At 39.7% G+C, this 14,237-nt stretch overlaps 1 protein-coding gene across 1 annotated transcript in view; it reads right to left on the bottom strand.

Annotated features, from left to right (window-relative positions):
* The window catches only part of Tm2d1 (TM2 domain containing 1), a 34,693-nt gene that overhangs the window by 12,620 nt on the left and 7,836 nt on the right, over window positions 1-14,237 (bottom strand). The window contains exons 3-5 of the mRNA XM_036177076.1: window positions 13,761-13,869; window positions 4,183-4,274; window positions 626-699 (exon numbers count right to left, since the gene is read on the bottom strand). Coding sequence (XP_036032969.1) covers window positions 626-699; window positions 4,183-4,274; window positions 13,761-13,869 — 275 coding nt within the window. The remainder of the gene's footprint in view (window positions 1-625; window positions 700-4,182; window positions 4,275-13,760; window positions 13,870-14,237) is intronic.

A 14,237-nucleotide genomic window follows, 5' to 3' on the forward strand; every position in this document is an offset into this window, starting at 1 on the left:
GAACATAAAATCTGTATGGATTAGGTCTTGCTTGAGGCTATTCACTACTAGAAACCATGTGGAGTACACACACACACTCCTTTGTTTATCCTGTAAGTTAGTTAGATTACAATTCCTGTCATTTGCACAGAACGCAATTTGTAGAAAATGCACTTTAAAAGAAAATCTTACTTCTGTCTCCTGAATGTTCATATATGTGCCAGAGTCCTATCAATGCATCCTATTCTGGTATTTGACAAGGCAATCAGGATTGTCAGGCAAATAAATTCTAAGACAGAGATAAAATTGCAACCTGCCTTAGAGACTCATTACGAAATATATTATAATATTATAAAGATTTCTAGAAATTCTCCAGTAAAGAAATATCTACTCACTTGAACCCATATCTAAAGTCACCTTTGAACATGCAGTCCTTTTTGAAATAAGTATCCTATAGCTCTAGAGCTACATAGTTTGAGAAATGTTTACTGAAACTGCAACCAGATCCCCCAGGCCCAGCATCTGCAGCCAAGTTATAAAGCATTTCTCTTTGTTTCCGAATATATCTGAAGTGTCACATACAGAGAGAGGACAACCAAACTCCCATGTGGACTGTAGTTTATATTCCAGACTGAAACTAACTTACCTGCATTGAAATAAGAACGAAATCAATTAGGCTCCCAATTCCACAAAATCCTACGGTGCAAAACTTTAGCAAGCCTAGGAAAGCACAAAGGAAAGTAATTCACAATACAGAAAGAAAGTCTTGTAAATACTTAAAATGTTTCTAGCAGCCAGGCGGTAGTGGCACACACCTTTAATCCCAGCACTTGGGAGGCGAAGCCAGGCAGATCTCTGTGAGTTCAAGGCCAGCCTGGGCTACCAAGTGAGCTCCAGCAAAAGTCGAAAAGCTACACAGGGAAACCCTGTCACGAAAACAAAAAAAAAAAAAAAAAAAAAAAAAAAAAAAAAAAGTTTCTAGCTTTCTACCAAGATATTATATAGTCTATAAACTCGACAGTATGATAAAAAGTAGAATCTTAAAAAAATCAAGTCTTCATCTAAAAATACAAGAATGTTTTAAAGGAACCTCATGTACAAAATAGTTTAGTAACTAATATAAAAACAACAAAAATAGTAAATAAATGTAAAAAATATACTCTACAAAACTTTAACAAAAGTGTTTCCATCTACCTACATATGGGCCTAAGGTAGAGCTCTGTATGTCTGTCCAGCAGGCACAGGGATTACAGCAACAAAAACAACCCTCAGCACCCGAGAGCTGCACAGCACCTTTTAGAAGCAAAGCCCTTTACTGATCTGAACAGACAAAATACATTATATACAAGTTTAACTGAACAGAGCAGAAAGTTCAAATCTGTACTGTCAAGCCACAAAATTGTTCAAGAAAAATACTGATATTGTAAAATTCCAAAATCTGGACAGGCAATAGTGGCACATACCTTTGATCTCAGCACTCAGGAGGCAGAGGCAGCAGGATCTTTGTGAGTTCAGCCTGGTCTATAGAGTGAGTTCCAGGATAGCCAGGACTACACAGAAAAACCTTGTCTTGAAAAACAAAACAAAACAAAACAAAACATCCAAAATTTGACTAGTAACTCAAATATCTGTAATTCCACCAAATAAATACATGTAAAATAAACAAAATAATAAAATAAAACAATGTTTTTAAAATAACTGTTCCACATACTGCTACACAGATAATCAACTCAAAACTGCTAAGAGTGGATAAGATCACCTCTCAAAACACAAAGCTGCAAGCACATAAATGTACAAGAGCTGGTTTCTTCTTAGGGCTGGACATAGGGCAGAATACTGCATGCATTGGGGTAAGTAGCACATGGCAGTAATTTAGTAACAGCCATTAAAATCCAAAAAGTAAAGAAACATTGCCTTTAGTTTTCTCCCAAGCACTTCCTATCTACCTTTTTACTGTCTGTCTGCTGGAAGCTCAGTTATGACAGGGTTTCTGTGTATCTTGTTTACATCTTCTTCCTAAGTGCCTATGGCATTGCCTGGAACCTTGTAGATGGTTACTATCTGTTAAATAAATAGATGAATCTCCTATCCCAGTTCCTAAGATCTCAGTCATTGTATCCAGTATTTCATAAAGTAGTTCCTGCAGGTATGCTGTGGAAACATGCCCACTGATATTAGCATTTTAGTGAAAATTTGGAGATATCATACATGTACTGTAGCACATGAGTGACACCACATACATGTGCATATATACACAAACAGACACAAAATAAATAAATGCAAATGTCTAAATGCTAAAAATGCTTTAAAGAGCCAAGCTTTAATCCCAACACTTGGGGAGGCACAGGTGGTTCAAGGTCAGCCTAGACTGCATAGTGAATTCCAGGACAGCCAGGGCTACATAGAGAGACCCTGTCTCAAAACACACACACACAAAAAAAAAAAGAGAGAGAGAGAGAGAGAGAGAGAGAGAGAGAGAGAGAGAGAAAGAAAGAAAGAAAAGAAAAGAAAGGAAGGAAGAAAGAAAGAAGCCTCTACAAGATGGTGCTATAGGCAAGCCTATAGGGCATTCCTTTTAATTAATAATTGATGTGGGAGGGTCCAGCCCATGGTGGGTGGGGCCATCCCTGGGCTGGTGATCCTGAGTGCTATAAGAAAGCAGGCTGAGAAAGCCAGTAAGCATCATTCCTCTACAGCATCTGCATCAGCTCCTGCCTCCAGGTTCCTGCCTTGCTTAAGTTCCCGTCCTGACTTTAATGAACAGTGATGTGGAAAGCCTAAGCCAAATTATTTCCTCCCTAAGTTAATTTTGGTCACAGTGTTTCATCATAGCAATAGTAACCCTAATTAAGACAATCTTCATCTTTACTTCCAAAATTTTTGTGTAGCTATTTTCTTCTTTTAGTTCACTTTACACATGCCATGACCTGTGTGCAGAGGTCAGAAGAAAACATGAGGGTACGTTGTCCTTCCACCATGTGGGTCCCAGGATTGAACTCAGCTGGTTAGGCCTGGTAGGAAGCTTCTTACCTGGTAAGCCATCTTGCCAACCTGTAGCTATTTTCTTTGTTTGTTTGTTTTTCTTCAGACAAGGTCTCTCTATGTAGCCCTGGCTATCCAAGAACTCATTATATAGCCCAGGCTGGCCTTAAACTCACAGAGGTCCACTTGCCTCTGCCTCCCAGCTGCCAAGAGAAAAGGTATGTACCACCATGCCCAGCTTCATTTTCTTTGTTCACTAAGTCAACACTGAATTTTATTTACGTACTATAACATTTAGTCTCAGATATGAGCAACAGAAATATACCTCCCACCAACCCCACATGCAAGACTCCTCTTTGCTCTCTGGTGCTTAGTTACATGGAAAGATAGGGTTGCCGGTTGGGAAGCTGAGCATTCAAACTTTACATTTGCTCAATATGCAAGTAGAATCCTATAGTAAGTAGAGCATGATCTCTAAAGACAGAAAATTTGGGTTCTTATTAAGCTAAATGTCCTTGGATACCATCTCATAATCTCATGATAATTTCCTTATCTATAAAAGAGAAATTATAACAAATACATCACAGAAGACAGCAAAGCCTCTTGGCTCAGTATATCCCTTAACCTCCCTGGTGAATTTCCCTAGGCTGAAGAGGATTTAAAGAGGGTCATAAACATAGAGTTATAAGTCTTAAATATAGGTATATATGAAAGTTTAACAAAACTTACAGTTAAACATAAATGCATTAGTAAGACTATGGCAAAAGGAAATTTATAGTTAGGATGGAGGGATGGTCAGACTCTCATCCCAGCTCATGGTAATCACCAAAACACCAATCTGTCCTGAGAGCAGTTGTTTCTATTCTAAGGCAACAGTGACAACTCTGGCAAATGACACTCTTTTGGAAAGAACACATACTCCTCAACACTTACTGTACAGCCACTGTGTGCCTAGCATAGCACAACAGTTCCAGTCAAGTGACAAGCCTTCACCCTCAAATGTTTCCCAAAAGGTGTATACACTGGAAAGGCCAATATTGCCTGCTTTAGCTGAACTGCAGAAATGAACACTCTCAACTCAGAGAAAAATGTACCCATTCAACTCACATGAATCTTGTACACGGAGAGATCTAAATCATAGGCATATACTCATTTAACAAAAACTCTAAACAAGTTTCACAAGGATTTTCTTTCTTTTGTTTTTGAATGATGCATACTCACCTAAGGCAGGGTATCCGAGGTAAAATCGATCTGCTCCCAGCCAACCCAAAAAAAGAGACAATGCAACTGCCACTTTGTACGAGTAGCCATTTCTGCAAAGAATTAAAACCTGAGTGTCACAGCCATGCATTGCCACATGTGAGCGTTTTAGAAGACAGATCTGTGTGTTATTACCTATTTGTTTAGTGGCTCACTCATTCATTCACTCATTTGTTTTTTTGGAGGTTTTGTACTAACACTATTCTAAGCTTATGGTATATATTAATGAATAAAAGCAACATAGATTCCCTGTCCCTCAGTGGCAGTAAACGAAAACCCAAACACATTTAAAAATCTAATTATACAGTTTATTAGAAAGTTACACATATTGGGAAACAAAAAAAGGTGGAGCAGATGTTTACTGAATTTAGAATACCAGGGTACACAGAAAGTCCAGAATGCTGGGGGCTACTTAATGACAAGATAGTGCTATGTGAGGAAAGCCCTAAGGATCAGCTCAGTCGTGTCAGTCTCGGAGGGAAGCAGCAGCTGCTGCAAAGCAGTTCACTGTTATGGATGGGGGTGGACTAAGGCCAGCTTAGTAGAAGCAGATTTAGGGAGAAAGGAGAGTGGACCAGTGAGCAATCGAGGGAGCAGGGTAGGAGGCTGAGAACCCATGCACCACCATAAATCTCACTCTGAGAAAACTGGGAAGCTATCACAGGATTTTAAGTGTGATAGGATCTCATTTACACTTTCAAATACTGTGGTTGTTATGATAAGAACAGATTGTAATGGAGTAACTGTCAACTAATGTCACAAGCATTCAAAAAACAAACCCCTAAACCCAACGGCCTACAGCAATAAGTGATTATTCTCACATTATTCTGCATGGCAGAGTGCGTGGTTCAGCAGACAGCATCTGGGCTGTGGTGCCCTGAACTTAAATACAGGCTACAGGCTTCCAGTCTCAAGCTGAAACTGAGACCTCTGAGGTTCAAGCTGAACACGTGGCAGACACCCAAGGCAAGTTCTTTTCAGGATTATCTCATCAAAATACAAAAGGAAAACTGAATTTCACAAACACACTTAAGCCTCTACATGTTACTTGCCTATCAACCTTAAGCCAAATTAACCAATATAGCCAAGCCCCAAACAGTGGTGTGGGAAATACATGTTCGTCTGTTAACAGGAATTGAGGGCTAATATCTGCTAACAAATTCAAGTTTATTTTCAAACACAAGGACAAAATGTTTACATGCTTTTCAATACTCAGGTGAGAATAATGGCTTGGCTGAGTCATAGAAAAGAAATGCTGAGAATCCTCAGATTCTTGGATGTGTTCGAAAGTATGTTCAATTTTATCTGTTAAATTTAGTGTATGAAGAGGAAAAAGAAAGGAAAGAAAGAAACAATAACAGCACTCCAAATTTTATCCTAAGCATTAAGAAGTTGAAGGGGTTGGGAAAGAATGTAGATGGGTGGTTCTTGAAACAGAAACGAAAATTAAGTTTGGATATGTGAGAGTAAGGTGTCCATAAGATACTCAAATAGTGTTGAATTAAAAAATCAGCTGAACATTACAAGTGTGGTGTTGGGGATGATCTTTTTGCACACTGTAAAGGTGTGTCTCTACCTAAGGCACCTTTTCAACTGTTTAATAAAGAGCTGAATGGCTAATAGCTAGGCAGGCCATTAGGAAGAGAGAGGAACTCAGGGTTAGAATCTAGGAATGTAGAAGATGCCATCAAGACACCAGGGAAGTCAGATGTACAGAATGGAGGAGAGGTAAAAAGCCACATGGCAGAACATAGATGAACAGGAACAGGTTAATTTATGTTATAAAAGCTAGTTGGGAATGAGCCTAAGCTAAAGGCCAATCTTTTATAATAAGTGGGACTGGTGGTCCAAAGAAAGCCTGTCGAGAAAAAGTGATTTATGGAAATAAGTCTAGGATACAGATAGAAATTAGACAGTTAAGTTACAAACATACAGGAAATACTGAGCATCAAGAGACTGAGGATGGATGTGGTGGTACATGGCTATAATCTCAGCATTTGGAAGATGGATGCAAGGAGATCAAGATCCAAAGATCAGCCTTGGCTACACAGTGACTATGAGACCAGGAGAAGAAAGAAGTGAAGAAAACACATAGACACTGAGAAAGCAGAAGCAGGACCAGCCCCCAGCTCCCATCACACCCCGGAACTCCCATCTGGACCAGAGGTGAGTGCCCGGGGTCACACCCAGAGAGGTCCGCACCTAGGTACCAGCCCTGGGCACCAGCCATTCCAGGGAAGACCTGCCCAACTCGGCCCTAGGTTCTGGCCATAGGGCAGGACCCCCCAACCCCACCAGGAAGGTTCCCCCTCCCCAAGACCCTCCGGCAGACCCTACAACCTCCACGCCCTGACCTCATACCCATCTGATGGAGACTCCAGCCACTTCTGGAGACTTAGAAACCAGCCTTCAGCTTCCATCCTGCCTGGGAACTCCCATCTGGATCAGAGGTGAGTGCCTGGGGGTATAGTCAGAGAGGCCCCTGCCTCTAGGTCCCCCAGCCATCCTGGGAAGACCTGCCCAACTTGGCCCCAGTTTCTGATCATTCAGCAGGACCTGCAGGAAGGTTCCCCTTTTCCAAGACTGCAGGCAGATCTGCAATCTCCACACCCTGCCCCCACACCCATCTGTCCGAGACTCCAGTCACTTCCTGAGATTCAGAGACCAGCCCCCAGCTCCCATCCCACCCCACAGCTCCCATCTGGACAAGTTACAGAGACCCCAGCCACTTCCTGAGACTTAGAAACCAGCCCCCAGCTTCCATCCTGCCCCAGAACTTCCACCTGGACCAGAGCCCCCAGCTCCCATCCTGCCCTGGAGCTCCCTTCTGGACAAGATACAGAGACCCCAGCGACTTCCTGAGACTCAGAGACCAGCCCCCAGCTCCCATCCGGCCAGCACTCCCATCTGGAACAGAACTCCCATCTGGCACTGAGCTTCCATCTGGACCAGAGAGAGGCTCTCTAAATTTGTCAGCTCTGTCTGGACCAAGTGCAATGATAAGACCAAGAACCAATCCACAAGGAGATGGGCAGATGTCAAGGCAGAAGTACATACAACAAAATAAAAGAGCAATACAGCATCACCAGAACCTAGCCCTTCTCCAACAGCTAGACCTGAACATCACAGAATGGAAGAGGCAGAAGGAAACAACCTTATAAGTAACATCATGAAGAGGCTAGACCCTTATACAGAAGAAATAAAAAATGAAGTGGAGGAACAGACAAACAAAAAATGGGAAGAACACTATAAAAAACTAGAGGAAAGGACAAATAAAGCAGAAGAAAACAATATGTCCCTGAAAGAAAATCATGAAAAAGCAATGAAATAGATGAGGGAAACAGTCCAAGACCTGAAAAGGGAAATAGAAAAAATGAAGAAGACACTAGCAGAGGGAATGCTGGAAATAGAAAATCTGAGTAAATGAACAGGAACTTCAGATGCAAGTATAACCAACAGAATGCAAGAGATGGAAGAGAGGATCTCTGGTGTTGAAGTTACAGTAGAAGAAATAGATTCATCAGTCAAAGAAAACACTAAAGCCAACAAAATCATGACCCAAAATGTCCAAGAAATTTGGGACACCATGAAAAGACCAAACCTATAAATAATAAGGATAGAGGAAGGAAAAGAATACCAACTCAAAGGCACTGAAAATATATTTAACAAGATCATAAAAGAAAACTTTCCCAATTTAAAGGAAATGCCTATGAAGATACAAGAAGCCTATAGAACATCAAACAGAGTAGACCCCCCCCCCCAAAAAAGTCCACTCTACTCCATAAAACTGGAAAATGTGAAAGAAATGGATAATTTCCTGGATAGGTACCACATACCTAAGTTAAATCAAGACCAGATAAACCAGTTAAATAGTCCAATAACCCCTAAGGAAATAGAATCAGTCATTAAAAGTCTCCCAACCAAAAAAAGCCCAGGACCAGATGGTTTCACTGCAGAATTCTACCAGATTTTCAAAGAAGACTTAATACCAATACTCTTTAAATTGTTCCACACAATAGAAGCAGAAGGTATATTACCAAACTCCTTTTATGAGGCTACAATTACCCTGTTGACAAGAGTTTCCACCTAAAACCTGAGAAAAAAGATTCTAAGACGGAGCTAAAAACAGCTTCCTAGTTGTCTCTCTCAAGTTAGCAGCAGCCTGCCGGTTTGAGCTACTATGGTGGTTCCTGGCTTGTGCGTCTGACCTGTAGTGCGGCGGGAATGAGGAGTCTACAAGCGGCACTTTACTCTGCTGCATGGTGGATTTAGCCTTTGCTAGTTTAAAAAAAAAAAAAAGTTTCTGGGCTATGCACTGCTTTGATAGAACTGCTTCTGACAGTTGATGGTACACATGGCTCCAGACCCAGAGCTGGCAGTAAACTGTACCGCCGCCACGTTGGGAAGCTGAGGTGGGCGGAGCCAGCAGCCACAGTGGTGTTTCAGTCTTACAAAGATGGATATTACACAGAGAATCTGGTTTATGTTGTCTTTGGGATTTTTAACTGCAGAAAAAGATTTGATCATAAAAGCTGTTGAGTTAAATAAATATGTAAATTTTAAAGGTAACTTGACTTTAAAATTTGGATATAAGGATATGTTGCTTTGGAAAAGAGTCTCTGCTTTTGTTTCCACAAAAAGCCAGAGGCTGTGGATTTGTTCCAGATTAAGATACATCAGGTTTGATCAGCCAAGACCACCTGAAAGGTCTCCAATGACACAATGGCCCAGATGATCCAACATCCAGAATGGTTTCAAGGCAACTGGCTCAGAGGTTTACCTTCACGGACTACTCCATAATCCTAAAATTTTCTTTGTGTCCCCATAAGACACAGCGCCCCCCTCCAGCAGGAAGTAGTAAGAGAAACTACGCCCACATTCCCAAAATTATCAAGCTGGCTTTGGAGATGGAATTGGCTCACTCCTTCTCTAAACCAAGACATTGCTAAAAATAAAAAGGTTAAGAGATTTTTATGTCCCAAATCAGAAGAGCCCTCTGATGTGGGACAAAAAAAAAATCAGTATTTTTATTTAAAACAGGTTGATTATAAATGCAATCTATTTCTAAAGATAAAAAGGGGATATGATATAGATATGATAGGATGAAAGGGTAGATTAATGAACTTACTTCTAAAGAGCAACAACTTGTTTAAAATGTTTTACATTGGTGAAGATTTGAGTCTATTGATACAAACTTAAAGTTAATTTTGTTATACTGTGTGTATATTTCTACTCCTGTTTAAGGTATTATGTTTGTATAGCTCATTTTAAATTGAAATGGATAATTAAAAATAGATTAATGATTAGTCATCTATGATAATCATACTCATAGCCATGTTAGTTAAGTCTTCTAGATATACATAAAGATATTTCAGATAGATAGGTAATCTTCAAATACTTCAAAGACCTACAGAATATGGCATTTAAAATACTTTTAAAATTTAGACTTTCTGGACAGTGAGACATGTCTGCTCCTGGCAGCACCAATTTACTTCAGAGAGGAAGATGGGCATTGAAGACACTTCATATGGAATTTATCTTCACCTTGGCAAAAATAGCCATTTGGGCAAGAAACTGTTCTTGCCTGGACTGCTTGATGGACTGTACTTGCAGGACCCATAGAAAGGTGACCACTGAACTTTGCTTGACAAAATGGTCCTTCAGGTTCCTGCTTTGCAGAGGAAACTGCCAGACGTTCTACAGGACACTGAGAGAAGTGACCGAGAGACTCTAGCCCTGTGGGCTGAAGACAAATGCCCCAACTTTACAAAGGAACATTAGGTGACTGTCCAGGCTGCCAGCTGTCTCTGTCTACTCTTGCAAGACTCCTGAAAAATGCTTGCATCCTTCTCCTGGTTCTCAGGTAATATTATATCCTTCTGAGGTCTTTGATATGGTTGAAGACTAGATAGTTATAATTTCCTCAGTTATGATACAAGATAAGTTAGATATAAAACCTTAGACTCACAAATATAAGATAGATAGGATATCTTCTTTAATATTGTAACTGTAATTCTTGCTAGATAATTGTTTTGTTATATGTAATTGTACTATGTAAAAGTTAAAACCTTCCTTTAAAAAAAAAAAAGAAAAGGGGAAGTGCTGTGGATATCGCTCTGTGTAAATAAAGTTCTGATTGGCCAGTGGCCAGGCAGGAAGTATAGGCGGGACAAGAGAGAAGAGAATTTTGGGAAGTAGAAGGCTGGGGAGAGACACCGCCAGCCGCCGCCATGAAAAGCAACATGTAAAGACACCGGTAAGCCACAAGCCATGTGGCAAAGTATAGACTAACAGAAATGGGTTAATTTAAGATAGAAGAAGCAGATAGCAAGAAGCCTGCCACAGCCATACAGTTTCTAAACAATATAAGTTTTTGTGTGCTTTCTTGGTTGGGTCTGAGTGACTGTGGGACAGGCGGGTAAGAGATATTTGTCCTGACTGGGCCAGGCAGAAAAACTTTAACTACAATCACATGTAAAGGGTGGCTAGATCAAAGACAAAAACAGGGATTCTCTCAAGAAGCCTGAGCCTAACCTAGGGTATACACTACTGTGTAACACACACACACACACACACACACACACACACACACACTACATGCCCTTGCTTAAATTTACCTTAAACCTTTTCTTATGAAACTTCAATTGTGCTTCATAAACAAACAAAAGACTAAGGATATTGTTTATTGTTTAGGGGATAGTAACATTTAAGAAAGAAGCTAAGGAGGCCAGAGAGATGGATCAGGGGTTAAAAACACCACTGCTCTTATAGGTGGCCAAAGTTCAAGTCTCAGTACCCACATCAAGGAGCTCACAAACCACCTGTATCTCTAGCTCCAGGGGATCCAATGCCTTCTGGCCTCCACAGGGACTCACATGTATAAACACACACACACACACACACACACACACACACACACACACACACACACGGTGGGGAGAGATAAAAATTGAATAAACATCCAAAAAAAGAAGCTTAAACATAGAAAAAAAAGATTATTATTTGAGTTTATATAAAAAACCAAGAAAACAAAGCATTTAAAAAAAAAGAAATAGCCAATGTTGGAGAGTGGTTTTATTTTATTTATTTGTTTGTTTGTTTTGTTTATTTATTTTGGTTTTTCGAGACAGGATTTCTCTGTGTAGCTTTGTGCCTTTCCTGGATCTCGCTCTGTAGACCAGGCTGGCCTCGAACTCACAGAGATCCGCCTAGCTCTGCTTCCCAAGTGCTGAGATTAAAGGCGAGCACCACCACTGCCAGGCGAGAGTGATTTTAATATGGAGCATAAATAGTACTTAATAGAGAAGGATTGCTGGTAAATTCCAGTATGGTGCTATACAGAATGTTTGATAGTTGATGAGAAAGTACTATAGAAACAATTATTTAGAAGTTTAACAGGTAAAGGGAATAAAATACAAAAGCAATTAGCTATGTATGTAAATCATACTGAAGAACAACCTGGTAGGGCAGAGACTGCTTAGACATTCACCAAACTATTTCTAATTTTCATATCAGCTGAACTACATTTCCTAGCTGGCCTTGCAACTGGGTGCAGCCACAACTGTGTTTTGGTCAACAGAAAGAAGGCTGAAGTAAGTGCTATTTCTGGATTTCATCCTTAAAATATACTTACAAAGGGTTCCCTCTCCTCTCTCTCATCTATTGTCTGAATGGAAAGGACTCTAGAGGAAGCAAAGCCATGGAGAAGCTGGGCCCTACATGGCTGTGTGGGACCACCAGCACATCATATGCTCACATCATAACCCAAAACTCTAAGGCAATCCAAACTAGATCACATCACGAATAAAAAAATAACTCTTATTATGGTTACCAAACTCCAGTTTCTGGAGACTATATTAGAGTGTCTATGTCTGTAATACTAAAGTGGAGTTTAATTGAGTATTAATATTACATATTTTCAAAAATATGCTAGCAAGAGTAGAAAAAAAACATGTCAATGGAAATGGAATACTCAGCAAATAGAGTTTGCTAGTGAGTCTATTCACAGCTGACCTATTGCTGCACACATACTGTGCATCCTGATAAAGGAAATGTGACATAGCAGGACATGCTAAGTGTGTAACTTTTACACTAAAACTATCCACTACTGGAATCTCATGTTCTGATTCAATTCTTATAAAAAAGTTAATTGGGCATCTGTTGATTTGACTATGAAAGGAATAAACTGGCTAGGAGACTTGGAGTGTCTGTTTTCCCTAATGATTATATTCACTATCAAAACTAACATCAATGCCTTGTAACCTACTTAGCACATCTCAGTCTCTCTCAGCCTAATTTACCCTGAGACACTAAAAAAATTCAGACTAGCTTGGAAATTAAGTAACAAAGCATAGCTACCATGGCAGGCAATGATTACACGAGCCAACCTGAGCAAGCTGGGATTCTCAACAGATAAGTTTGTTAGCTGAATTAGCAGCCACCATGCTTTTCTCATACCAGCACTTACTATATTATCTGTTTTGACATTCGGAATGTGCAAGGTAGAAATACCAATCTATAATTTAAAATTGAATAAATAATACCTACATGCTAGGAAATAATTCCTTTCAACTATTTTTATTTTGCTAATCCTAAGGATTCTGGAAAAAGTTGTAAAAAAAAAAAAATCCAAACATTAGCTATTTCTTAACATGACTGTAAATATGCACCATCAAATAAAATGCAACCATTTACAGTTCTAATACATAAATATGATACCAGAAATGGAAGAAGGTGGGAAAAGTAAATCATGTCTTTAGTTCATGGCAGAAAAAGTGAATGCAAGCTTTCTAATAGGAAGAAAAGAAAACATTCTCTAAATAGAAACTGTTCCTTTACTACCCCATACTCATCCAGCTTCTGAATTCTGTCTGCCTAATGTTACCATTCATTGCTACAGAAAGCAAATCCAGTGTGTGATAGCTAATACTGTCAACTTGACAAGATAAAGAATTACCGAGGGACAAATCTCTGGCAAGGAGTTTCTAGGCTGGGTTGGGGTATGAAAACCCACCCTAAAGTCCTGGACTGAATAAAAAGGTCAACTGAGGCCAGCATTCACTCTCTGCTCTCTGACTCTGGATACAATGAGAGCCTCCAGTTCCTGCCACTGCGCCACCCTGCGAGCCGGAGCTGTCCCCTTCAGGCTGTCAGCTCGAACACATCTGCCTTTGTCTAGCACTGTCACAGCAGCGAGGAAAGTACTAACGCAGCGCACAGACAGTTAACAACACTGCTCCTCTGCTACAGTAAGTAAATGCCTATTTGGGCTCCAGGTCTGAAAACAGAACTTACCATAACTTACTTACTTGATGGCATAAACTCACTTGACAAGGCCTAAGTCAACTTCAATCTTTTACTGTCTCACAAGTTAACCCAGCTCCTGACTGGTGAATTGTACTTATAAACTAAAATACAAGGTTGTCAACATAAGCAAGAAGATATGAATTATATTTGCTGGACTTCCCTTAACATGTCTCTTTTATTTTTCACTCCATGAAATCAAGATACAACATTTTAATTTTCAGTAATGTACTTACACATTCCGGCAAGATATGGGCTTGAGAAAACCAACTTCATTTCCAGTAAAATGTGTTTCATTACCGCTGTAATCCTTACAAATTATGCTGGGTGCTGGAAAACACTGAACTAAAAACAGAAAAAGTGAATTTTTTTCCCTAAGGTTGGCAAAGCACAAAAGAACCTATAACATTATAACAAACTACCTCCCATTGTAACATGTGACAGAAGGCTTTAATTTAGACTGAAAGTTAAAGAATTGTATTGTATCTATTAAGTGCACTTATATGGAAGATAAATATGATAGCGGTCTCTTCATACAATAATATAAATGTCACCATACTGTTTTAGATGTGTGCATGGCCCATCTAGTTCAGTTTCTTGTCTCTGATGACAAAGAAAGAACTGCAAAATATTACTGTTTTTTTTTTTTTTTTAATTTCACCTCTAAGATAAATACTTGAATTTTTTGGCAATTATCAAGCCACTGTAACATC

This window comes from Onychomys torridus, chromosome 2, assembly GCF_903995425.1.
Source record: "Onychomys torridus chromosome 2, mOncTor1.1, whole genome shotgun sequence".
NCBI classification, from domain to species: Eukaryota; Metazoa; Chordata; class Mammalia; order Rodentia; family Cricetidae; genus Onychomys; species Onychomys torridus.